The sequence below is a fragment of the Lepidochelys olivacea genome (genome assembly GCF_965140295.1).
Source record: "Lepidochelys olivacea isolate rLepOli2 genome assembly, chromosome: 17".
In the NCBI taxonomy this organism is placed as follows: Eukaryota; Metazoa; Chordata; order Testudines; family Cheloniidae; genus Lepidochelys; species Lepidochelys olivacea.
This window is the reverse complement of record NC_140427.1, coordinates 7,055,881-7,083,748: the sequence shown is the minus strand read 5'-3', so window position 1 is coordinate 7,083,748 and position 27,868 is coordinate 7,055,881. Positions and strand designations below refer to the sequence as shown.

Here is a 27,868-nt window from a genome sequence, read left to right as displayed (position 1 = left end):
ATTTAAATTTTGCACATTGCGCTTTAACATATTACATCCAAAACATTTTGCAAATGGATGTCTATTTGTAAAATCTTATATTCAGCTCATTGTCATTCTGTACAGAATTATAGGTACAACATTACTTTGCCACTAGGTTGCTTTTTGTAAGTCTCACAGTAAGAGAAACATGTAATGAAAAGAGATGGCATAAATTATGAGAGGCTTGCACAGCTACTCAACTAAAGAAACAAGCCTGAAGAAAGATCAAAATTAACAAAATCACCTCCACCAATCTCCCCACCAAAAAAAAAAAAAAGAAAAAGAAAAAGGAAAAAAAAAGGATCACATTGATTTTAAGATAAAATTTTGCCATAAGTCACTAAATTAAGGTTTTGAAAGAGAAGGCGCAGTAGTCATCTTGAGGATTTCAATGAAAGAGAGCTATTTTATTGTATTTAGTTCGCTCCAGCCGTTGTCAACCAACCACTACAAATGGGCCTCTTGTGATCATTTAAGCGGCAGTATTTATTAAATTTCTCCTTCAGATGCTGTCGGTACTGTTCTCTATTGCTGTAAAAAGACTTGTTGTTTGCCATAAATGACTGTATTTCGTCTTGTGAGATAAAGATTTCCTCATCAGAAGTGCATTCAGATTCATCCTACAAAGGAAAAAAAGATAGTTAAAAATATGAACATTGCTCTTCCAACACTGCACATTCTCTAATCTGTAAAATGACAGTGTCTCCAGTTCAAGTTTCATACCTATGTACAGTGTTGTTCAAAGTTTACAGTTGCTCTGAACAAAGAACAATTGTCACATGGTGGCAACACATAAGTCCTAACTAGCTAGCCCAGTGATCTGGGTTTGATTCACAATGCTTTGCTACATGCGGTGTCTACTCAGCATTGAACTCTGGCAAAATTAAGCAGCAGCACTGTTTCACTTTAGAGAGTTATTCTGTTTTCAGGTGAAAGGTTACGGCATTAATATGGAACTTTCAAAATAAGGAGTGATGCAGATCAATGAAAAAAAGGGGGAAATGGTCTGAGAAAATCTGTGCTCGCACTAGCATGCTCCACAAGAGCACAGATGGTGCTCACATCTTCATTACAAGATTGCCATTCTGCCACTATTATTCATTCCACTGACTCAACTTACTCAAAAATTAGAATGAGACGTCTCCCATAAGGCTGTCTCACCAACACCAACCAACCAGACACCGGGAACAGAACACCGGGAACAAGGTATGAGGTGCATCTCCACTTACCTCTTCCCTGTACCAAGCCTTAGCATACCACATACAGAGTTGGAATTCCTCAGAACCTAAGATTCAGAGCAGCAGGCTACAAACCTATGCCTTCAAACAAACGAACGGTTACTTACAAGGAGTTCCACTAAGCTCTTGGTGCCCTTTCCCGAGTCAGGAGCAAGCGAGGGTTCTGTAGATTCTGCAAATCGTGACACCTTTTTCCTGGGGTCAAACCAAGGCAGCTGCTGCCCATTTTTTTCTGAGTTGCAGCAGCTTTCAGCCTGGGGGTCTCTGGGCTTGTCAAGGGGAAACTCTCTGCACATGGTATTTCCTGAGGTCTCCCGGCTACTTGGGTCCGCAATACAACTTCCACGCTTCTGAATCAAAGAGTTAAGATAATTTACAATGGATTACTGGAAGTTTTTTTTTTTTTAAACCTGTAATATTGAATTGATTTCATGATTGGGATACAACGATTTGGTAGACACACCGGACAGTATTTCCTCACAAAAACAATTCCACAAAGCAGTATTTAGAAAGGGGGTAGAGAAGGCCAGTTCAAATGCTGAATACTTCAGGTGATGGGAAATGGGCACTTGGTATGCTAGTTTACTACCTTCACCTACGTATTATTGATTACGGGACCATAGAGATAACTAGCCTATCACAGGTGTGTCCCACCTGAACAGGGTTGAGGTATACAGGAAGAGGAAAGGGCATAAGGGAAAAATGCACTACTAAAGTGTATAGGTAGCTGATGAATAAAGAGACTTTTTTCAAGACAATCTGATACTTGCTTCAAAGATATTTTTTGAATGAGAAAGTGGAGGGAGGGAGGGAGATGAAAAACCCACACCATCTTGCTTATACCTGTAGCATTAGCCACAATCCAAATTAGGGAATTTGCAATAATTATTTTATAATACATGCATAACTAAGTTAGAATTCTAAAGCAAGCAGTTGTCCTTACATGCTCGTTCTCACACTTCAACGTTTTGCTTTTCTTTTTCTTCTTTTTGTTTTTGCCTTTTGTGTTATTCTCTTCAGAATTAGCCCAACATTCCACACAACTATCCCCATCCTCCTCTTTATCCTCACAGCGGTGGACACATGACTCATCACCTGTGAAAGACAGTTGATTTCCTCTCTCAAACACATCTTCTATGCTTTCTGTACAGTAAGATAATGTTAACATTAAGTTCTTGCTGAACCTACCATTTTCGTCATGGTTACAAATGCCTTCAGTGCAGGCTACATCTGAACCCTCCCGAGATCCCGTTTCACTGCCCTCCATGCTAGATGAATAGCCGCAATCACTACCATTACAATGTGGAGATAAACCTGAGATGAAATGAGAAGTTACTGTAATCTACAGCAGTTAAGTTATAGGTTCTTTAGTTAGGGATCTACAAACAAGAAGCTCTTAAATTTTTAATTCATATTCTCTTACTTCTTCCAACTATTTTTTCCAAAAGAAAGTGTCTGAAAATATCTTCCCTCACCCTACATTAAAATGTTTTCAGAATAATCACTTATAAAAAATGAGTTTAACATACCTTTCTTTATTTTAGGCGAACCCAAAAGAGTGCCACTACTGGGACAGGTACATGAAGTGCTTTCATTGGTAACAATTACTTCTACACAACTGCTAGTATCTTCTGTACTACCACAGGCTTTGCAACTATTGTCCATGAAGTCTGCGTTTTCCTTAAAACAAAACCAAGAGAGGTACGCAAGTGTTGAAATAACCAGCCAGCTGATAACGTTGGTCTATTTCTGCTTTCTTTAAATCTCTAGAAAGGATAGTCCTACCACACGAGAAACTACTGTGGTCAGATAAGGCTGTTAAATATCATATTGCTTGTATCACTTCAAAAAGCAAAATATCAAACTTAAATAAGACATCCTTTCTTTCCCAGAACATGGCCATGGAGAACCCTGTTCCAACAGTTCAAAGATAGGTACATTTACTGATAGCTAGATTCAGCAGCACAGAACTTGAAGCCATTGTAAGGAAGAGTACTTTATGGTGTCTCTACACTGCAATTAAACACCTGTGGCTGGCCTATGTCAGCTGACTTGGGATTGCAGGGCTCGGGCTGGGATCCCAGTGCTTGGGTTTGTGCACTAGCCCAAACATCTACACTGCAATTTTACAGTCCCTCAGCCCAAGCCCGCAAACTCAAGTCAGCTGACATCAGCCAGCTGCAAGCGTTTAATTAAAGTGTAGGCATACCCTTAGTCTCTTTATAAAAGGCCATCATTGGTGGTACTTGTCTTTGAGTAGCATGCAAAACCTGATGTTCTCTTTAGTTAAGTCATCTTTTTAAAAAAAATTAGGTTATTACCTATTCAAATAACCAGAGTTAGATTTAGTAATTCCATAAATCAGAATTCTTGTTTGAAAATTATTCCTTTACAAGAAGGCAAAACTATTCTAAAGAAGTATAAAGTTCCTTAGAGAGACGCTTTAAAAAACAAGTTAGTCCCTCAATAAACATAAATTAAATTAAAAAAAAAAGCACTGTAGAGTCCAACAACGTGATGAACAAGAGAACGCAGAGTGTTATTAACTCAAAATTAGTTAATCAATAGCAACAGAAACTGTTAAACCAATTGATCAGCAATATTTACCTTCTCCTGACTTATTTCTTTCTCTTCTGTTGCCTGTAAGGGAGCAGGAATCTCACACACACACTTATTTTTCCGCCTATTCTTCCGTTTTTGGCGCTTCTTCTCTTGTTTAAGTTCTCGTACTCTTTCCTCTTCTGAAAACTCTTCACAGAGTTGTTCCAATCGACTAATACCCTGCACTTTTTCCACAGCCATCTGTTAATAAAATTCAAAGCCTGTTTAAAGGAGTTAAAGCTAAACTTTTGCTTCTCCATTTATAAAACAGAAAGGGCAATAAAAAGGATATACTGGTAAGTAGTTTGACTCAAAGGCACTTTGAGTCAATCATAGCACGATCACTCCCAGTGCTTAAGGAAAACTGTCAATTCAAATGTGGCCCCAAATTTAGATTTTTGGGAAGGATGCTCCTAGAAGACTTATGAATAAAAATGCATCAATATAAATTTTATTAAATGATTTAATTATTTCAAGAAATGTAAGTGGAATTGAAGTGCATTGAAAACCTGAAAACAAACATTAGTGAAACAGATTTGTGAATGTTCCTTGTCCAACGTGAAAAGTGGAAGAGTAAAGCAAGAAAATTGATTTGGAAAAATGTTCTATTTAAATAATTATAGTACTATTGCAACACAGATAAAGACATAGCAGTATTCTCATGGGTATAGCTGCCTGGAGCATCAGCAAGATGAGAAATCTAAACCCTTAAAAAAACATCAGAATCTTCCATAATGTATTTAGAGTTAAGAATATCACAATAAGGGCGTGCATATATGGGAACTTTGACAAAACATAACTCCCTATGTGGACACTCATCTTGGAATAAGAGTGGCTTTTCTTGGTTAAGCTTAAACCACTTCCAAAGCAACACAAGCTTTGGGGAGTTATACCAGTCTCACTATAATGGTTTATATTTACATCCTACCCTTGTAGACCAGCCCTTCGAAAAAAATCACAGGAAGATTTTAATTTTCAACCGTGTGTTTTAACATATTGGAAAACAAAGGTTTTAGGTTTTGCAAAATAAAAAACCTGTCATGTTATGACTAAAAATCAGGCTCCCCCATAGCTGTGGTTTTTAAAGCAGCTCCCTTATTAGGGAATTGGAAATGCAAAGCACTGGTAATTCAGAGCCACATCTATAGCAACAACAAAAAATTCTTACAAAATGTTTTGTAAGGCTATAAGGTGGGAACAAGTTGAGCCTTAATCTAGTTAAAACTTCACCCAATGGGGATTTTCATCTTTTTCTTTTTCTTTAAACTTGTTCATAAAGATTTTGGACACAGAACAGTCATTACGAAAAGGAACCAGCAAAAAAGAAAAACCATATAATATACAAGATGAGGAAAACAGAACTATTCCAATAAAAATATTGGAATTTTAGTGTCAAAGGCACTGAAGGATGCATGAGATCATGAGTGAGTAAATGTTAAAAGGACACTCAGATAAGGTTCTGACCCAAATTTAGGTATTGTAGGTTCTCCCCTTCCCCCAAGTACTTGGAAGTTTCCAGTGAACGCAGTTTTGTTTGAGTGTAGGCATTTTGCTATAGCATTTGTAATTCAAAGGCTTCCCCATCCTTCCAATTCTTCACCATAGTTAAAACTAAATAAGGTAACCTTATTACAGCATAGCTAAAACCTGTAGCACAGAGAAGATTTCACCATGTCCCTGTGACCTAGTTCACTGTGGAGAGTCCAGCGTACAACAGCACTGGACTGGAAAATAAAATAATGGGGTGTTTTTCCCATTGTCGAAGCTGCATTTCATGTCAGAATGAAAATCATAAATGGTGAAGAATTAGATAATTTTTGTAAGTTAATAGTTAATTTAGAAAACCTTTAGTTTAAATGCTCAGTCATAAGACTTTAAAATAGCCACCCATTTTTACCTCAAAACTCTTGCGTAAAGCATCAACACCAAGGTAAAAAAGCATCTGCCATGTCTGCTCTTCAGCCCGTAGCTTTTGCCAGATTCGGTGTAGTCTTTCATAAAGATGAATACCCAGGCAAGTCAAAACCTCTTCTTGGGCTATGTCTATTGTCTTAGCATGCCTTTCCCTTCGTCTGGAACAAGATTATACTGAGTTGGTTTGGATTATGATGAACAATTTATTGATGTAGAGATATGCACAGTAATAAACTATTCCTTTCATTAAGAAAGTCAACAGAATCTATTTACTGTACATTTAAGGCAGCTGAATGTGAACATTTCTACAGAAGATAAAACAATCTGAAGAGACATTTGCATAATGACAGTAATGACTGTATAGAGTTCTGCTGTGCCGCATGCAAATGCAAAATACAAGGAACCAGAACAAAAATCTGAAGCTGCATCAATCGCTCTCATGACACGTTCACCTGTGCACAGCACCTTAAGGCTGCATTGCATCTACCATTCTATGGCTTTCGAGGGGAGTTATCCCACCAGTACATGATTTCTACTGGTGGAGGGATATTGCAAGAACTTTGTTATAATTCTGAATGTCAGTAGGGCACAGTTAAACATTTGATTTTCTAGGATTCATCGTCTATCTAGTTTATAGTCTAGTGAGAATTTTAGTTGCACCTTTAAGAGAGAAAGTAGGAAACAAAATGTTTATAACATCTTTCAAAAAAGGTGAATGCAAGTTTACGAATTACCTACCTTGCAATAAAGCAACTGTATCCCAGTACCAGTTTATAAACCATTATCTATTAAAAACAAGTATTTGTAACATCATGCTTCTGCTTTTCTCACAACACGCACAACAGTGAGGAAAAGTCTAAGTTATTCAAGTTCAGAACTATATTACCAGTGGAAGATTTTAGGACAGTGGCTAAATTAATCTTTAAATTATGGATTTTATATATATAAAATTACTCAGTAAAACTTTCATTCAGGATTCCCGTTCTATTTCACATATCTTGAACACCTCAATGGGAAAGCAAGGCAGCCCTAACGAGTGAACAAATTAATTTCAAGGCATTTAACAATTTCTTACAATTTTGCTTATAGATTTAAATGAGCCAAGAGATTAATGAAATGTTCACTGCTTTGAAACATTATCATGAAGGTATAGATCAAACAGAAATGGTTACATCTAAAAATCCGTTATGCAGCAGAGCCAGAAAATATTAATCATCACTCTTGCAACATATGTTCAGAAATAAAATAAAGAAGCAAAGCGCTAGATAGCCCATTCTAGCAAATTACATACTCATACCCTCCTGCAAACTCTGGTTCAGCTCGACCCAAGAGATGTGCAATGAAGTCTGTTTCACAGCATACATGTATATGACGTTCATGTGGACAACAACGCAAACCCTCATAAAGTGCAGCACAATATCCCTTTTCTTTGCTGCAGTCTAGTTCACCAATAAGAATATTGTATGCCCGAAGCACTTTATTTTTGCAGTCAGTGCAAAACCTGTATTAAAATAAAATTAAAAAAAAAAAAAAAAAAGAGTAGGAGTGAGTATTCTTATTGAAGTAGCAATTTAGAACAGAGTTTAATACCATTATAAGTGTCATTTAGGAATATAACCGTGCATATTACATTTATTAAACTAAACCACTATAAGTTAAGATATTTCAAACAAAAATGTTAAAAAGACTTACATTGATAATATCCAAAGTATATAGTAGATTTTATAATATAATGAAGTTGTTAATATGACCTTTCATACTTTAGGGCATAAACCAACCACAAACTGCTAGCATTAGGAAGAAACTTCCCCTATGGACAGATTATTCCATATTGTCTATTATGCAGATTCCTGCAAGATATTGGACCAGGTGAATCACTGGTCCAAGCCAGCACAACAATTCCTGTACCTTTAAAATTATTTTTCCATCTATGGCACATTGTAAGTGACTTTGTAAGGCGACTTCAGAATGTTTTAAGTAACTACAGTGAATAATGGGAGACATCAAAGAATACATTCTTACCTAGTATGTGCTGCATAAGATCAGTATTTCCATTATAAACTACTTTAGTGCCTTAGATTTTACTACAGCGAAGTGTACATATTAAACAAATAAAATGTGTGCAAGTAGCTGCACAAAGATGTGTGGTTATACAAGGTATCTAATTCACCTTAAGTGTGTCATAAAACAGTGCACTAAGGGCTTTCAACTAGCTGTGAAGTGCATTATTCACTTTTAGAAAAGTGCTAAATCTAAAAAAATAGAACCAAGCTTAAAACTATTTTGAGAAGTAATATTGATATTCAAGGCTTTAATTATTCAAATGACTGACAGCTACAGAAAAAAGTCTATGGTCCAAACTCAATGTGCGCCTAGTTCAGTTTTAAATTCTGAAAAGTTGCATGCCTACTTATGTCAACTTTGGGTTGTATGGTGTTATATTTCCCCACTAACCCCCCCCACAAAAATTGTTTTATCTACTGAAAGAGACAATATTTTATAAGTCAACCACGTTTCAATTGCTAAGCAGTGGCCCATTTATATCCTATTTTTATTTGGTCAAGTGAGGGAAAATAGAAATATTTATCCAGGTTCCAGTAACATATTATATTAGGCATACTGCCAACTAAAGGCTATTTTGAATTTTGTAAAAAGACTTAAGCTGTTTGTGACAGACAGCTGTTTGATTAGTTTTATCAAACACTCTGTTCCTATGAATTTTAAGGTTTTCTTTTCTCATAATACATATTGGTACCTTTGGATTGTTGTAAGGTAAAGAATTTAATTTGGTAAGATAGCTGCCATGCATATGCAGTTGTGATTTAGTGCACACTCACCAGTTGCCACACTGACCAGAATATTAAAAAAAACACTGTCCTATATTTTCCTACGCATTAGAGATAATGGTGCCAAAGGATCATTAAGAACTTTACAATATTAAAAATAATTTAGATGCTATAGCAACCCTAATTGAACACCCTTACTTTCACTGGTTTTGTTCTCATTGTTATTTTAAAAGTGTAAGCATAAAAGTAATTCCAAATTAAGACAGTTAATTCTAAACGGAAAGCAATTCTTAAGTTTGCTGAACGGGGCCCATAAATATTATGGCAAAACAAGTTTTTATTGAACCTTTTTGGAAATATACAGCTATAACAGCCAGCCGGCTGATCCACAGATCAATTGAACTCTAAGAGAAGTATACGTTTAAAAAAAAAAAAAAATGCAGAAATTGCACATTTAGGAAAGAATTACTTCATATATTTTTCTAATGCAAGGGGTAAACTAAACACTTTTTACAAAGTGTAATATGGTATAAAGGACCTAAAATGTCAAACACTGGAAATACTGTTTTTATTAACTTAATACATAAAACATAGGCATATTTTGATGGTTAAATATGGTTGATTTTTACCTGCTCTTTTAAAAGTGTAACAGGAAACAGTATTGAGAAACTTTTACCATTGTTTTGCTTTAAATACACTCAATCTAGAAAGTTAAAATAATGGTCTGAAGTTCTATCCAGGCATTGCCTTGTTACTACATTTTGATTAAATTGTGAGACTAAGTTACAAGAGCAAGTTAAAAAGGTCAATTATAGCACAATATTCTCTCAGATCAAGAAATAGTTTTGGAAGTACTGCTCATACTCTTCAATCAAACTCAATAAAAAGGGGCACAGAGTGTAAACATGTGGAGTTTGATTCTTAAGTTATCTTCTGAGAATAGTTTACATCAAATCAAATGCTGATGCCTCAGATAAGTCAACTGCCTCTGATATTTTTCTAATAGCTGCCACATGATAGTTTAATAGTTGCAAATAAGACTTCCACAATCTTTATTGAATGGGAAAGGAAATATATTAAAAAAAAGAATGCCATTTCATATCTCAAGTGACTACGTAGCTAGAATTAAGATACAAGTTACAGTGTTGTACTAGCTAAAAATCATAAATGGAAAGTAAGCTAAGGCCTGATCTTAGGGTTCTACATTTCTCCTGCTATGACGCATTATTACTATCAAGCAACCAAATAGTACATCTTGTTTTTTGGTGTCTCATCAACTATTGCAGAGCTTTGCAAAATTGTCAGAGCTCAACAAAGACCTTTTCAATTGACCTTTAACGTCAAACTGTATTCTTTATATACTTTGTTTCATGAGAGAATCCCCAGTATGTAAGGTATAGAGTGTAAAAAACATTTTAATTCCCTTAACTTACCTGTGTTTTCGCAGATATGTTTCTAATGTTTCTAAAAGACAACTAGAATCAATTAAAACGACTTCATCCCTGCATTCTTGGGACATGAGTTCCCACACATCCATCCAACAACCCCTGCAGAAAGAAACATACCATACCAATTAAAAACAAAAACTGCACATTAGTTTCTTTTGAGAGAGAGAAAGAGAGAGAGAGAGGAAAGCAGTAGTGTTATTTTTCTTTAATTATTTTACCTGGCAGCTCCCTGGAAAGGTCCATAGTGGAAAGTGATCCTACATTTGCTCTCCTTCCTGTTGTCTTCACTATTTTTCTTATCTGCACCTAATTTCTCTGTACTGAGTGTGCTATTGCTCCCTTCACTGTAGCATAGTATTAAAAAAAAATTACAGCTATAACACGTCTAGAGTAAACTACAATGTTTTCCTGAAACATGCTATCAAAATCCTACAGTAGCTAATTGAGTTTGAATCCTATATATTCCAAGATACAGGAAAGCATTGCACGTCCCAGAAAAATTATTATTCTTCCATAAAATCAGTGACAAGGACTATCAAATGGAATTTGTTTTCTGCAAGAATCATGATCTCAATGACAAGTTGTAGGTAACATTTCCCCCACCCCCAAAATCAAGTACTACTTTTCATGTAAAGTATCTACAATCTTTATTTCCACAGCAAATTGATATTTAGTTTGCAATCTGAAATTAAGACATGCTTCAATACCATCAACTACTTCAAGTTCAAAGCTAAAACACCATATTTCAGTTATCTTAAACAGCATACATTTGCTGAAAGAATTAGCAGTTGTATGGCAGAGAACAAACAAACAATTCACTTTTACTGAAGGGCTTGCTGACTCTTGGAAGTTTACCGAAACAGCGATTTGGAAACAATTACCCTGGAAAATTTATTTCTGTATAAATTCCAGCATTAATACGCCTATGGACGAAAAGGATGTATCTAAATCAGAAAAGGACACGCTTATTCCAAAATAAGGGTATGTCAACACTACAGAAGCACTACAGCAGCACAGCTGCAGCTATGCCGCTGTAGTGTGGACACACTACGACAATGGAAAGGATTTTCGGTCACTAGTAAATCCACCCTGTTGAGAGGCGGCAACTATGTCAACAGAAAAATTCTTCCGTCAAAGTGGGACAACCTATGTTGCACAAGGAGTGACTTTTTTTTTCATAGTCCTAAGAGATACAGCTAGGTCTACCTAAGTTTTAGGTGTAGACCAGGCCCAAGAGTGTCCACACTGGGGCTTTTGTCAAAAATAACTATTTTAGAACAGTTCTTTTGATAAAATTTCCAAGTGTAAATAATCCTTAAGACTTGAAGTGGAGTCTAAAGTTATCTTCTGAGCCCCAAAGGGAACACAATAATGATATGCTTTTTACAATTCAATAGATGGTATGACTATAGGCTCCTAACTACTTGTCAGCCAATAACCACAGTAGTTGACTATTTGTAATTATAACTACAAATTTAGTATGTTACTGAAAACAAATTAAAACTCCATGTTAAATCTTATATATAAGATGCATAATGCAAAGCTGTGATTATCTTATTTAAAGGCAAGGCTTCTTGCAAAGGAAAAATAAAATCAGTCAGAAGTTACTTTGAAGATCATTCACAACTATTTATTCTTGGACACACACGTAAATTCTATACCACCTCCTCAGTTAAGCTATTAATACATTTGCCTTCATTCAAAACTGCAGATTTAGTTGGGTTGATAGCAATATTGCTAGTACCTGAGGATTTCTGCAATATATAATAGTATATGCAGTACTATATTGAACAGTATATTTTAAGCAAACCGCAAGCCATGTAATTTAAACTTCCTACACACGTTGACTACATACAGCATTATCTGAGAGTTGGAAGCCTCAATTTGCATACTATAGAATATATATATATAAAATGCAAGTTGAGAGAGCTAAGGCAAAATTTTAATTATGTTCATGTATGAACCATTCTGTTTCATAATCCTCTTTGGTCTGATTCAACCTGAGAATAAGATATATATTCATTTATTAGAGAAAAAGCGGCTTTTGAGGATTCATCTTACAGAAATCAATGTGCAAAAAAGACTAAAGTTGTCATATTCCCTTGGATTTGCTATATTACTCTAGCTTCTATGCCTCTGCTTATGCCACAAAACAGTGTGTACTACCAACTATATTTCTCTTTATTGAAATATTTAATCTAGTCAGAGATGGAACTAATGACTAGCTACTATTATCTCAAGTTCAAGACATACAGAGTTTAAAACAAAACAAAAAACAGTATCAATTTTATTTCCCTCCTCCTACCCAGCCTCTCAGAGAATGGACATCATAAATGAAAGACAAGTTTGTGTTTAAAAAAAAAAAAAAAAAGTTTGTCCTACAACCTGAAACTTCTGATCAAGCTCTGACATGTTGTTGTTTACTCTGCCAAAGACAGAGCACAACTGATACTGACAAGGTTCCTATACATTCCAATGAGGGATAACATTTACATAGACTTTATAAGGCCAGAAGGGACCATCATGATCATATAGTCTGACCTCCTGCACATTGCCCAGAACCTCATCCCACCCACTCCTGTAATACGCCCATAACCTCTGGGTGAGTTAGTGAAATCTTCAACTCATGATCTAGACTTCAAGTTACAAAGAGTCTACCATTTACTCTAGTTCAAACAAGCAAGCTTCCAAACTCTAGAGGAAGATCAAACAAACAAACAAAAAAAACACAACAAAAAACCCAGGGTCTCTGCCAGTCTGAACTAGGGAAAATTCCTTCCTGACCTCAAATAGGGCGATCAGTTAGATCTTGATCATGTGGGAAAGACCCAAACAACGGACACCTAGGAAAGAATTCTCGAGGAACTCAAAGTTCTCCCCATTTACTATCCCATCTCTAGCCCCCAGAGTTGTTTACTAATAGCAATTGCACATGAGCGACATGCCATTGTAGGCAACTGCATCATAGCATCCCCTCCACGAACTTAAGTTTAGTCTTGAAAAAAGTTAGGTTATTTGCCCCCTACTAATCCTCAGTTATTGCCTCCAAAACCAACAGAGATCAGATAAATTCATGCTTTCATTTGGACCTCTGAAAGAAAAGCTAAAATGGAGTAATGTCTCCATCTCCCTATACATATTTGTAAACACATATGCACTCTCCTTTTCCTTAACTCATGCTGCAGTATTCTAAGGGGTATGTTCTGCAACTCCAGCATTGACTATATTGGATCTTTGTTTCACTTAGTCTTATACTTTTGATCACAAGATTTTCTAAGAATTTCTCTTTTACTAATTAAGGGTTTGTCTACATTTGCAGCACTTCAGCTGCACCACAGTAGCGCTTTGAAGACGCTACCTATGCCGACAGTAGGTACTCCATCTCCCAGAGAGACAGTAGCTATGTAAATGGGAGAAGACTTCCTATCAACATAGTGCTGTGTACAGGGGGAGTTCAGTTGGTATAACTGCGTTGCTCAGGGGATTATATCAACGTAAGTGCGTAGCGTAGACCCGGGCTTAGTTACATTTACATCCCTTGCAGTCCGTTATTACACCATTCAACTTAGCAAAGTAAATCCCACCCAACTAGAGATTCAGTATATCTTATTTATTTGCCTGAATTGTTTTTAAAATCAAAAGACCACGACCTAATATGGAAACAAGAAAGACAACATGAATGGCAAGATGTCATAGCAGCAGCCAACTAGTAAATTTTACAGTTAAAAAACCAACTATATTTTGAAGTGTGTACACGCCTATGATGGTGGAGGGAACTAATGAATTTTAGGCATTTTTAATACTTCAAGCTCTGCACAGTCCAAATGAGTCAAATATTATGGCATCACATTTTGAATAAACGATATGGTTAACTAGACTTGAGTCTATTTATACTAACATACTATATATTCAATTCAAAACATGTTTATTCATAAAATCTGCAGTCAATGAATCTTGCACACTTTCACACAGATGTATGAAAGACTTACAGAAAGCTTCTACAAGCACAATTAAACACATGAAAACTGATCTAATTTATCTTTATTACACATTCTCTTTTGATTACCAGCAGTGCCTAGGGGCCAACCAAGAATGAGACCCTGCAGTGCTAGGTACTGTACCAAAAAAAAACAAACCCCCACACATGAAAAACAGTCGCTGTGCTGAAGATATCATCATCTAAATAGACCAGACAAAGGGAAAGAGATACAACATAGAAGCAGAGCTGACAGAATGGTGGTTTGCAACTGTAATGTTAGTATCATGATTCCCCCCCTCCACCCAAAGGAACTGTGGTTTTATTTGTTTCCACGCCCCCCTCAATTCTTTCCACAGGGTCAAAAAAATCCAGCCACATAAAGCAAATAACCGTGATAAAAAAAACAATTAGCAATTCAGTAGACGACATTAAGAGAATCAGGGCTACTAATATGCATTAACATACACATCAGAGCTCTGACCAAGGGCTTAGGGACTAAGTTAGGCCTAATTGTTTATTAAGAAGAAGATTCAGTGGTCACGTTAGAGAGAAAATATTTCAAGTTGATGTGAGAACAGCTACCTGGGCAGAGGAACTGTGACAACAGAATGAGCCACTCAGAACAGTTTGTCTTCCTTCATTTGATACTGACATCATATTTGTTAGGATGGAGGTAGTAGAAAACTGCAATAACTCCACATCCCACCTGAAATACCCACAGGATTGGACATGGGGAAGTAGATACGACTGTTATTCTGCATATTGCTATCCCCAAATTGATATGATTGCGATAGGGTGACCAGACATCCCGATAAAAAATTTGTCCCGATATTGCAGCTTTGGCGTTTTTTTTTTTGCTTCAGCAGCTCGGCTCTGGCCGCCTTTTTTTTTTTGCTTCCCCCATGTGTCCCAATATTTTGTCCATCTCATCTGGTCACCCTAGATCGCGATCCTGCATGTTGCTACTCCCAGATTTTCAACTTTTATATTTTGTGGCAAGTAGTCTTGCCCTAAAATACTGAGCTTATTGAACCAAACTGACTATTGCTTTAAACAAGTATTATAATCCATAAAAAAAACTATCACAGGAGTCCAACACACTAGCTGACAGCAATATAAACAAACACTTCTTTAGCTCAGATTTGCAGGACAGTAGAAAACAATTATCGGAATGTTCTGTACAACAGTTAGCTATTTGCGTATATAAAGACTTATTTTACATTTAAATTATAGTAATGTATAGATTCCAGTAAGTCTGGGATCCCATTATGTAAACCTTTATGAATAAAAGATAATGACAGTTCCGGCTTCAAAGAGCTTATGGCGCTATTCCTAGGAAAGACCTGGTAAAAGAGGGGATTTTCTTCACAATTTTCATAATTATGCAATTTTTTGTGAAGATAACAAAAAAGTGACACCCACCCATTCCAAAATCAGCAAAGAATTGTCAAATTAAAAAATGTTGACTATACCCATTATGAAATATTGTTTCAAGCTAACAATATAAAAATATCACTACGTTTAAGATGTGCATGCATTGGTTGGATTTTTCAGTAGTGGTTAAGTGGACTGGATAAGTGAACATATCTGGGTTTCAAATTAACATTGAGCTAACATAATGAGGTTCACACCACTGTACAATTGTTTCAGTTTGACAGCAGACCGAACAGTAAATTGGCTTGTAAAAATAACAGTAATAGTGTGAGAGAGCTATAAGTTTCCACTGTTTAAGTGAAAGACAGACTTTGCTCTAATCTCTGCAAGTGTTCATCTGTGCTGGCTTTCCAACCATATTTAAGAACAGCTGCACACTAGTTTAGCTCCATCCACAATGCTATACATGTTTAAAATATATATATGCACTTTTTAAAATATGGTTTGAAAGCCAATGTAGATGGGGCCATTCAAAGTCTTCAAATCAGATTTTTCTGGTGAAGATTTCTACTCTCAAAGTTCACAGACATGAAGTTACAGCAGTGGAATACGACCTTCGAAACAGTTTTATAGCTATAAAATTTTGCTTTTGCGAGGCTGCTAAAAGGGTTTTGGACCTATGCATGCAGTTCCATACTGTATATTGCTGGCCCCCCATCTCTCTGCCTACAAAAATCAGATAAACCTACAGAATTTTCACTATCTCTTTATAACAACAAATTGTGGAAATACTACTCATCTATAATTCTGTTCTTTGAACATTTTTAGATTTTAAATGTACACAATATACTTTAGTGACGTAGTATCCAAGTTCTCTTAACTTACCCCAAAGGTTTTGGCTTGTGCGTGTCTAGGGAGTGCAATTGACATCTCTTGTTCTTCTTACTTTTTGGAATTGCATCTATCATATCATTTAATTTGGACCTATGTAGACACATTTCAGAAATCAGTTTTAAAATTGAAGTTACAATTTTGCAAACAAATCTTTACAAGATTATCCAGCAAACATTAAATGAAGATAGCCTGTTACAGACACTATCAGAGATACAAATACTGTGCCACTCCTTTATTAACTCTAAGCTTTTCTTTTTCCTGTTTTCATTATTGCCTTTGCCGATAAAACGTTTCAGGTAAAGGAGGGGAGGGCAGTAGGCATTTTCCCAACCAACCATTCTAGCAAGCAATACGAATCACAGTCCAATATGCCATCCAGACACATTTATGCCTTTATCGATAGAAAACAAAGCCTCTTCTGTGCCTACTAAGTCCAACCTTTCCTACACTAAAGCATTCCTTCCTCTCACCCCACGCGCAAACTTACTGTAGTATAAAATGGTAAGAAAATATCATTTGTTTTAATGATTACAATCTAGAGAAAAAGGAAAATCCTGTTCTATTGCAAGCATCCTTCCTCTAGACATGCAAACGAAAGTCACATATGGCCACTTGGAAGCCATTGGCTAAGAATCTTAATACTAATTCTGAATCCTTTTTGCAACTGGAAAAAGCAACAAATTCAACTTGTCATCTGAAAGATTAGCTAGTTTAAACTTTAATAGTTTAACAGATCACACAATTTCCAGTTCAGCTTTGCTTTTGAGTTAATTAGCATCTGATCACAGTGCCAATAATACGTTCATATCTGCAACAAGAAAACTAAGCAAAACATACATGCAGAAGTTAGCTTATTTCTTTCAGAAAGGGGCATGGAAAGAATAAGCCGAGTGACTGCATTTTGATACATCACTAAGAAGTTAAACTTACCCATGCACATAAAATAGAGTATAAAGCTTCTTTGCATCAGTCATACAGCTTCGAGTTACAGAAAGGACTCCCTTTGGCCCTACCGTAAGGGGCTCAAGTGCTGGATTTCCAGACTCAACGAGCTGGGAAAACAGACGTTCCACACTACGACGACAGCCAACACATGGGACAAGCTGAGAAAGTGCACTCAAGACTTCACGCGATGTCACCATCATGGCAATATTTAGATCCTGCTGTTTAAGCATACTATGTCGCTGAGAGATAGAGAGAGATGCAATGAATTAAGATTTCTAAAGGGTTGATTTTTAAAGTTGTTTATTATAGAATTCTAGACTTTCACAGAAGTTTCCTTTCAAAATTCCTTAGTGGATACTGTCTGCAGCTCCAAAATTTCAGGTCACCAGCTCACTCCGTCAAGTTAAATATCATTTTTTTTTGGGGGGGGGGGGGGGAGGAGAGAGAGATTTGAAGTCCTCCTATTAAGAATTCAGGCCACACTTAAGGATTTTTTCTTGAAAGCTACATGCAATTTCATATTAAAAAATTAATAACTTAAAAGAAGAGAGTGTGTACCATTTCTTGGAAACAAACATTTTGCTTAATCATCATCATTTACTGAATATGGGATACAACTTTCAGACTTTGATTTTAACACCTATAACAATAAAGAGCCCCTCAACTTTCAATTACATTTCTATAGTTTCAGGAGCCTGAACACCTGTTTAAGAAAAAAAAAACAAAAACAAAAAAAAACCAACACAGCATGTTTCTCTCTTCCCTGTGGTCAGTGAAACTGACCATACAAACAGATATCAAAAGCACAAGTTGGGGGTATGAATGAGGGAAAAGCATTTTAAAAAAAATATGTTACTAATCTTCTATTGTTACTTGAAACAAATGTAAAAAATGCAGATAGAAGTCTTTAAAGGAATACCAACATAAAAATATTACCAAAATGTCAGAGATAAATAAAGCAACAGTGTAGCAGTGATGATGCTATGCCGCAAGTCTACTCAATACTTGACTAACAGCAGAAGAAACAGTGCAATTATCCTGCATAGCAATGCTTTACATGCAGCATCTGTGTCAGAAATACCACAGTTAAAACTAAAGTACAATATTGAAAGAAGCTACTTTGTCTACTGCTGACAACCCCAGCCTAAAGGAGGTAGAATAAAGAAGGAGAGACAGGATATCCCCCTCACCCCAAAAAGCCAACTTCATTAACATACAGTTTTCCACACCAAAAATTGTGAGAACCACAAATTTGCTTTTTTAGAATCCCACTGTTAACCATACTATAAATTAGTGCATTCACCCCTGCCTTGGAAGTAGATGCAGGCACCTTATGTTCAGAAGTGACAAATTTATTTATAATAGAATAAACAGATTAGCAGCATCCTGAAACCAAATAATGGATTAAAATAGAATTAGGAATCACAGTTTCTGTAAAGTATAATACACAAATACACACTGACAACCAGATGTCACTTTGCTAAAATTTCTGTTTTAAATAACATGGTACTTCATCTTTGGAAAGAAGAGAGTGTAAATAAAGGAGCAGCAATTGCAATGGGACAAAAGCGTAATGTATCCAGTGTCTTTTGGTGCTAGTGCCCAAGACACATTTCACTGCACATCAAGCTAGCAATGTACTTTATCAACATGGTGACTGATACAGCTTTGAAGAAGTACATACCATAAAGCAAGTAACCAGAGAAAGTAAAATCTGGCAAATGGATTTTTCAAACTGACAGGAAGTTAAGGATTGTGTCTTACCTGAATGAACTGCTTTAATTGTGCACCATTATTCTGATGTCCATCAAGGTTTAGCACATTATCGGGAAATTCCATCACCATCTAAACAAGAAAAAAATAACCTCTCAGAACACAAAAATTCAAACATAATCCAGACCTGACTTTATTCTACTTCCTTTAAAAAAAAAAATCCATGTACAGTTGCCTGTTGAATCGCCTCATTCTTCTCACATTACAATAATGGAAACTTTAAATGTAAGAGTACTCCATACAGAGGTATCAGAATGGTCAGCAAAGCATTCAACTTTGTCTTGCTGTTTTAGAAGACACTTTAGAACATGTGCTTTTCTAAAACATTTCTTTAGGAAGTGGCAACAATCATTAGGTTAGACAGCAATATTTATGTTACTAATATGATCTACAAAAGTGGTTCTCAACCAGGGTCTGGGGAGCCGCGAGCAGGTTTCAGGGGGTCCACCAAGCTGGGTCAGTGTTAGACATGCTGGGGCCCCGGGCAGAAAGCTGAAGCCCCACCACATGGGGTGGAAGTCCAGGGCCCTGAGCCCCGCCATCTGAAGCTAAAGCCAAACAGTTTTGTGGGGACCCCCAGGAAACTGCCCTGCTTGCTACCTGCTAACACCAATTCTGACTTTTATATGCAGAAAACCAGTAGTTGTGGCACAGGTGGGCTGTGGAGTTTTTATAGCATGTTGGGGTGGGGGGGGGCTCGGAAAGAAAAAGGTTCAGAACCCTGATCTACAATATTTGAAGAAGTGCTTCAATTAAAAACAAACAAGAAAACCCACCACACATTATTGCAAGGCATTATATAAAGTGATCCAATAGTTCAACTACAGAAAAAAAAAAAAGTTATGGAAACATGTGTACGACAGTTTAATCACTTCACAGTCTATTCTTGCAAAGTATCAATTTTAAGAAAATATTAATTTAACAAGGTATTCCAAAGGCATTTACATTGCTTTGGATGACTGTAGGTGCAATTCTCAAGTGGTTCAAAGCAAGATGTTAAATCCACAGAGCTATGTGATAATTGGTACAATATTTCATACTATTTCTTGCCTAATTACTTATCATGCACCATGGAAGCCAAAAGATGGAAAAATAAGGTGATTTGGTATTCACTTATGGTGCCATTTGCTAACGGAGAGTCAAACAACATGACTATTTAAATAATGAAAAGCACTAAAATCTATTTTGCACCCAAAAACCCAGCAAAATATTTTCTTGTTTACAAAGTGCAAGTTCCCTCAATCCAGTTAATATTATTTTAAATTTCAGTATCACATCATGGATCGGGAGTTTCAACAGGCAATTCTGTTCTACCATTTTAACAAGGGTGCACAAATATTTTGTCTGGAACAATAAAAAAAAAACATTTTACCAGCTGCAGTTAGGAGAACACAAGTCTCTTCCTTTAGTATTCAAATTGCTATTCCCTGCCTTCATCGCATTCCACAAGACATACAGAACTGGACTCCTTCAAAGGTACAATTAAGATACGTCTCTTCACAGTTCCTCCAATGTGTATAACAGATAACAGAGGAGATGCAGAAAACTAATCTGCTAATCTTTTGCAGACAGTCCAAGTTTTGTGTACCTTTAATTTAAACACCATTTACTTAAAAAATGTAACATATTACAATGCCACTCTTACTGTATTAGCTTACCAAATAACTATAGCTAAATTTCTTCCTCTTATTACCTTTAATTTCATTTAACAACCTTGCAGAGAACATTCCAACTCAGCTGACTATAACTACTGAAAGAACTGAAGCCCTGATGCTACACCTGGCTCCAGGTGCATGGATCATTGAGTCTTCACAGAGCCCCACTAAAGTAAGTAAGGATCAGCCTGCACAGAGCTCTTTATGGAATCAGGGCCCACACCAGTTCAAATTCAGTCCCAAACTTAGATTTTTATTTAAAAAATTGTTTCCATTGGATAGAAACATCCTTGTTTTAAACAAGAAACCTGCTTCAGCGTTTACATTTCAAATTGCACCATGGAGAGGCAAAGAAAGACTGACTAAAAAAAAAGTGAAGTTTGCTTAACCGATTTTCATTTTCCAACAGAGAAATGCAGAGAAGTCAAATTTATTTTTAAAATTCAGTTTCAGTGAGCTAACGTGTGGGGGAAAAAAACCCTGTAATTTAACAGAAGTCTCTGTTGTTACCGTCCCTTTAAATTGGACAAGTAGCTGAACTAACATGTCAACTCTAAAAATGAAGTAGTTTGCTTCCATTTTCCTTTTCACCAACTCCTTTGCCTCGTTAATTGGCTAGAGAAGAGGGGCGCAATCTTCTGAAATCCTCATTGTGCTTCTGCTTCCCCCACAACACTGAAACCAACTCCAGAGCTCTGATGCATCTCTCTTTAGAGCCAGCCAATACTACTCTTTCAGCTAGAAAGACGTTTACTTGAATGATAATATCTATTCTCCCAGCCTTGAAAGCACCTTTGTCCCATTAGAACATGAATGCTTCGTTCTATTCTTTAGAGGATTCTGTTTTACTACCCTGTGCCATTTATGGTTTCTACTTCTTTTTTGCCCTTCCTTTGGTCCCACTTTACATGCCTCTGTGGTCCATAACACTTTGCGAGCAACAGCATGTCATTTTTGGTGCAGGATTTTGGTTTCCTACATTTACTATGTTTGTATAGTGCCTGACACAATGGGCTAACCTGGTTCAGGCCTGTAGGTGCTACTGGAATATAAATAATTGTTCCCTGCACCCATATATTCTCTGCCAGTTAATGCCACATATGGTATGCAATCATGCTGCACATAGCAATTTCCACCAGCTGCCTGAAACTGACGTTCTTTGTCAGTGTTGATATCATACTCCAACTGGGAATGTGCTATGTACCAGAATGATCTGCTGCTATTAGTGAAGAAAGGCCAATAAGTAATTTCTGTCTTCCACCCCAACATCAGAGAATGCCCTCCAAGGCTCCTGAACAGTACAGTGAAACGGTCAAAGATTAAGCTTTTGGATGAAGTTCTATGGACAGGAGCAACAGCAACCAGTCAGTTCCTGAGGTTCTGAAATGGAAGAGGAAGTCCCCACAGTACCAAATCAAACCCATCCCCTCTACAAATCATATAGAGTATGTTATTTTCATAAACTGAAAAGGTAAATTATTTTAATCTTTCAGCAATTTCTCTTTATGAGAAGACAGGACACAAAAGCTAGCGCACTCTTCATTTAAAGGGGCAAAATGATACTGCATCTGTGCAATGTCTATGCCACTTGATCATTATTCCTAGATGATGCAGGAAGTTTCTACCACATTTTAGTTCAAACACACATTTACCAATTTCGGGTCACTTTGATGTTTTGTTTCTAAATTTCAGTTAGAGTTTAAGTTTGCATAATGACTTATACAGATGCAGACCTTCTCAATCACCTATGTTTTTAATTAAGTTTTAGATGGGTTACTACCAGCCTGTTTACATCAAACAAACACTCATTTGATAACTTTTAAATTTAAAAAAAAGTAAAGCACTAGAGCTAAGCTTTGCAGACAACTGCAGAACATGCACTACTTTTTTCTTAAGTATCTGAAAAAGTATTATAGATACTTAAGACCTAGGGCAAACAAAACAAAACAAAAAACAAACAAAAAAAAACCCAAGGAGACCACCCAATTACTATTCCCATAACTGTTAAAGAGGAGCTTCCAGCATATGTAGAAACGTGAAATTTTTTTGTGACTCCATAGTGGTAACAGAATGAGACTGAACCAATAGTAATGTCTCTATATAATGAGAATGACAGTACTTATACAAATACCTTTCACCTAAAGGGATCACAAAACAACTTAGCGCTATACACAGGAACCTCTTCAATCACAACTGTAGCCTACCTCTTGTTTAAAAGCACAATGACAGTCTGATGGCACTGAACAACACTAACCGTTTAGGACAGGAAGAGAAAAATATTTCAGCCCACTAAAATAAGAAGGAATTTTAGGTAAGCAAAATTTAAATTACCCAAATTGTGACTTAGGCAGAACAGCAAGACTTCCCTGGTCTGTATTTCATTTTAGTCATACTTCAAAAGACACAGGAGAAATACAAGAGGTCTAGAGAGGTAACAAATGCTTAGAAGCAGGAATATCCTTCCATATGAAGAGACTGAACTATTTAGTCCAGAGAGGAGAAATGCATATACAAAATACTTAACAGCTAAAATACAGCACATCAGGCACTCCTATTCATCATCTCATAATACAAGCCAGGAAAATCACCAAAATAGAAAAACAGGAATTTAACACAGATAAAAGGAAACTTTTTACACAATGCATAATAAACATATAAAGAAAAGGAGTACTTGTGGTACCTTAAAGACTAACCAAGTTATTTGAGCATAAGTTTTCGTGAGCTACAGCTCACTTCATCAGATGCATACTGTGGAAAGTGTAAAAGATCTTCTACACTTTCCACAGTATGCATCCGATGAAGTGAGCTGTAGCTCATGAAAGCTTATGCTCAAATAAATTGGTTAGTTTCTAAGGTACCACAAGTACTCCTTTTCTTTTTGCGAATACAGACTAACACGGCTGTTACTCTAAAATAAACATATATCATCCATTGTCACCAGATAGATCAAGGCCAACAACTTAATAGGATTAAAAAAGAGGACATTAATATGGATGAGACTATCCACAGTTCCATTAGATTGGATAAAAATAAAATTAGGGATAAAGTTTCATGCTTCAGGGATAAGGCAAATACTAACCAGCTAGGGTTAGGAAGACACTTCCTCTATAGGCACGTTGTGCCACAGTTTTTAATTATGGGTTTTCTTGCACCTTCCAGTGAAACACCCAAGAGGATCCCAAACCAAAGCCCCCCAAATTACATTCAGTTAATTTTACCACATTCACCAGATAGGGAAGAGGGGAGAAGAAGAAAAAAAAATCACACGACTGTAGATTTTGAACATTAGAAGAGTGCAATGAGAGACAGGACAACCAAACCATCAAGCAATTCAAGGAGAACTGTACAAAGGACAATGTTCTGATGCAGGACCTAAACAACATCAACATCCCTAAATTGTTTTATTTTAAACACAAATTTACCACCAATCCACTTAATCCTCTTCTCACTTATTTTAAAATGTCACTTATATTTGGCCAGCCTCGTTTGTTACCCGAGTTTTATGATTCACCGATTATATTAATCCTATATTATTTAAAGATTGCTTTGCCTTACTTTTGGGTAGACAGACACAATGCCTACCACTTCTTGGAAATTGTACATACATGGGCCCCAAATAAGCAAAAAGTATTTTCTGATTTTGTCACCTATATTTTTCTGAAGAAGTCTGGTGAAAACCGCATTGCTGCGTTAAGCGTTATCAATTCCCAAAGATTATCGCATTGAGAGAACTCAAAGGAGGAGCCTAAGAGGCATGTCTAAAGAGAAAGGCCTCGCCTAGGAATTGCAACATATCGTCTGTTTATGTTGTAACTGCTAGGTGCTCAGCTAGATACATATAGAGATTAGGTGTCACTTGTACAACAGACACTCACTGTAAGGGTGTCATCTATGTAGAGGGGGATCTGCCTCTTTTCGAAGGGAAATTCCTCTTCCCCATCTCTGCAAACTGCAGCCAGCCGCGCCATCTCTGCTGTTGCTGCTTCCTCCTAGCTTCAGCCTGCAAACAGCCAAGCCCCGGAGAGGTAAATAAGAGCACTGGTTCTACAAAACACTTTCACCAGCAGGGAAATGAGTCCACTTCAACAGATCGCCTGATTCAACACACTAGGGCGTACATTAAAAATCTCATCTTTCCAGGCACCAATGCAAAAGACCCCCTCCGCCCAGCCCACACCCATTTTCTGTACTCAGGTCACTGTTTCTGGGTCTGGAAGAAACTCAGACGGATAAGAGATGGGACGTAAGGTGTAAAGACTGGGAAATGCGACACAGCATGTGGGAGGAGACAGCGGGACGTGGGAGGAGTCAAACCTTGACCCTCTATTGGGGTGTCACCAAACCACGGGGAGGCACTGTGGCAGATCACGGAAAGTCTGCCCAGGCCTATCAAGGGCTTACTAGGACTCAACCCCCTTCCTGCGGGATCACTACGACCGGGGGCAGGGGGGAGAAGAAGAATCCGCCCGGGCTGTCAATAGGCCTTTACCCTGAAGCCTTGACACACACAGAAGGGGGCCGGGAGGATCCGCCCATCCCTTCGTGGGGCTCAGCCCCGTCTGCGGGGCGGTCACCCCCGTGCAGCACCTGGGCGCTTCCCGGCACGGCGGTTATGTAAGGAGCGGAGAGGAGGTTCCTCTCTCCCGAGCCCGGCCCCCCCGCTCCCGGACGGGGCCCCTTCCCCTCCACCGGGCCCCTTCTTCCGAGGGCGCCGCCGCCCGCCTCGGGAGGAGGAAAGAGGGGCCCGCTCCCTCCGCGGCCCCCCAGCAGAGACCCGGCCCCCGCCAGCTCAGAGCAAAGCGTCGCCGCCCCGGGGCCCAGTAGCGCCCTGCCCCCGCCGCTTCCTGGGCACGCCGAGGAACCAGAGGCTGCCTGCGGCCCACGCGTCCGACCCACCCGCTCAGGCAACTCCCCGGCCTGGGCGCCGACCGGGGCCGCTCAGCCCGGAGCCAGCCGGCGGGCGGGGATCCCGACAGCGGGGCCCTCCCCTCCCGTCGGGCCTTCCCCGGCCCCCTTGCGCCCGCCTCCCCTGTCCGGCCGCCCCCGTCACCCTCTGCGGGGCCTGTCAGGCCGCCCCGCTCGCCCCGCGGCGGCCTTTACCGGCTCCCGAGCGAGTCCGCAGCCTGAGGCGCTGTGACAAGCCAGCGGACGGCCCGGGCCCCAGCTACCGCGTCTCCTCAGCGCCACCCCGGCCCCGCCTACCTCTCGCGAGAGACCGCGGCCCAACCGCCCCCCACCACCGTCCCCGCGCCCGGCCCTGCGCCCTCGCCCTCGCCGAAGGGGAGCCTCGCCCGCCGGAGTCACCCGGGCCTAGGCCGCTGAAAGGAGACCCCCGCCCTCTTACCCACTCGGCTCCCGGGCGGCGGAGCGAGTGACCCGCCCAGGCCGCGCGCCCAGCCCTGCCGACCTTTTACCTCCCGCCACCGCCTTCTCCTCGGGCCTCCGAGCTGGGTTCGGCCTTCACCGGGGCAGTGGGAAGCCTCGGAGGTGTCACAAATAGCCGCGGGGGCCCAGCGCCCGGCTCCCTCCGCCGCCTCGGGAAATAGTCCGGCGGGGCGTCAAGTGCTCCGCTCTCAGGGACCGGGGTATTGGGGATAGTGCCCGCTGAACCGGAGTGTGAGGGGACTCGGGGCAGCCCCGGGTCATGGAGAGGCGCCGGGGCAGCGCCGGCGAGGCGGGATCGGTCCGCCCCTCCCGTCTGCCCTGAGGCGCTGGCTGAGGAAACGCGCTCCCCGCTGTGCGGGTAAGGGGGGCACCTCCCTCACGGGGGGAGACCCTCTGGGGAGAGAGAGAGGGTGGGGGGCACCCTCCTCTGAGGGGACCTGGAGCCCCCTGTCTGAAGAGGGGTACACACCCCGTGAGGGGGGCCTTATGGAGAGTCAGCTACTTCTCCACCCTCTGTGGGAACATAGTCCACGGCACCTCCCAGAGACACCCCTGACTTGGAGGGTTTGGTTATGCCAATAAAACTACTAGCAAAATGCTCCAGTGTTGGCCACAGTTACATGGGTATTAAAATCCTTACACGGGCGTCGTTTATGGAGTTCCTCTGGCTATAGCAGGTATGCTGGTTTAACTGTGTCCACGCTAGGGCGTTTGTGGTCATAGTTATGTTGGTAAAAAAAAGTAATCATGCCCTCTTTGACCAACACAGCTATGCCAGTAAAACTTATGTGTAGACCAGCTCGAAGGCCCTGTCTTGAGGGGGGAAAAAAGGTGAGAGGATTTTCCGTCATGTTAGCTGAGTCGGGTTGGCTTAACATAGTTGAAAAACTCTGTTAATGCCAGTGAGGACACAGACTAACATGTCTGAAGCTGTGCTATCAGGCATGCCCTTTGCCTTGTTTATACAGAATTAGATTTTTCTAGCATGGGCTAAGCTCACACCTTTAAAACCCAGTTCTAGATGAGGTACTGGGCTACACTATCACCCGCTAACAGGCCCTCTTCTGCGTTTGCCTACATTATACAAGTATTAACAGGGCTTTTCAGTCAGGTTATTAAGCTAAGTCTTGAGCTAACACAATTGAAAAACACCCTTGCTCAAAATTGGGCCTAAGGGGAAAGGAAGGGCTGCCTCCCAGAAACACACACACGTCCCCAACCCTTGAAAGAAGACAGATGAGGCCAGGTTAATGAGCTCCACCCAAAGAAGACAGCTTTGCAGCTCTGGGCTTGCAGCATCAGTTATGAAAGAAAAAAAATTGCTTGAGTCCTGGTACCCTCCCTCCTAGGGCATATAAAGAGGAAGTGGGTAAGGTGAAAGAGAAATTAGAAAGCTAGTAAGGGAAGGAGAAAAAGTTGGGGGTTAAAAAGGAAATCCCCTGCATTTTATGTGACTGCTGATTAAGGTAGAGGGGAAAATGGGAGTGTGGGATGGGGTTAAAATAAGAACTAGGTTTAATTCCCACCTGGCACCTATTTTCAGTGTCATCTGGGACAAATTAGGTAACTTCTCCAGCCTTGTGTACATCATGAAAAGTAGCTGTTGCTGCTAACAGATACTACAATAGCTGTTGCTGAACATGATTAGAGTGCATGTGTAGGCAGGAGAAAACTTGTTCAGAACCATTTCTGAAACCACGGCTAAAATGTGTACAAACATCAAAACGCAATCTCAGATTCTCCTACCATCATTATCAAGGCCCCATGTACTCTAGCCTAAATTCTCCAGCAGGGTCTTGGTACTGTAGACTGGAAACTCACTTAATTTCTCATTAGAAAGTGATAAGCAAAAAAA

The 27,868-nt window shown here is 39.1% G+C and overlaps 1 protein-coding gene across 5 annotated transcripts; it reads right to left on the bottom strand.

Annotated features, from left to right (window-relative positions):
* GGNBP2 (gametogenetin binding protein 2) lies at nucleotides 1-27,439 on the bottom strand. 5 transcript variants are annotated; one of them, XM_084651082.1, is made up of 15 exons: nucleotides 26,043-27,439; nucleotides 24,504-24,628; nucleotides 18,965-19,045; nucleotides 17,186-17,439; nucleotides 16,247-16,345; nucleotides 10,227-10,352; nucleotides 9,994-10,107; nucleotides 7,066-7,275; nucleotides 5,758-5,932; nucleotides 3,867-4,061; nucleotides 2,789-2,939; nucleotides 2,448-2,573; nucleotides 2,203-2,354; nucleotides 1,367-1,609; nucleotides 1-641 (listed from the first exon to the last, which is right to left on the bottom strand). In XM_084651082.1, exons 2-15 carry the CDS (start codon nucleotides 24,594-24,596, stop codon nucleotides 438-440), a joined length of 2,223 nt encoding a protein of 740 aa, XP_084507208.1. In that variant the 5' UTR covers nucleotides 24,597-24,628; nucleotides 26,043-27,439; the 3' UTR covers nucleotides 1-437. The 5 variants fall into 5 exon arrangements, with proteins under 5 accessions (XP_084507208.1, XP_084507207.1, XP_084507209.1 ...); XM_084651081.1 differs by lacking the exon at nucleotides 26,043-27,439 and adding an exon at nucleotides 25,729-25,821; XM_084651083.1 differs by lacking the exon at nucleotides 26,043-27,439 and adding an exon at nucleotides 25,729-25,821 and having other exon boundaries at nucleotides 7,072-7,275.
* Between the last annotated feature and the right edge of the window lie 429 nt (nucleotides 27,440-27,868).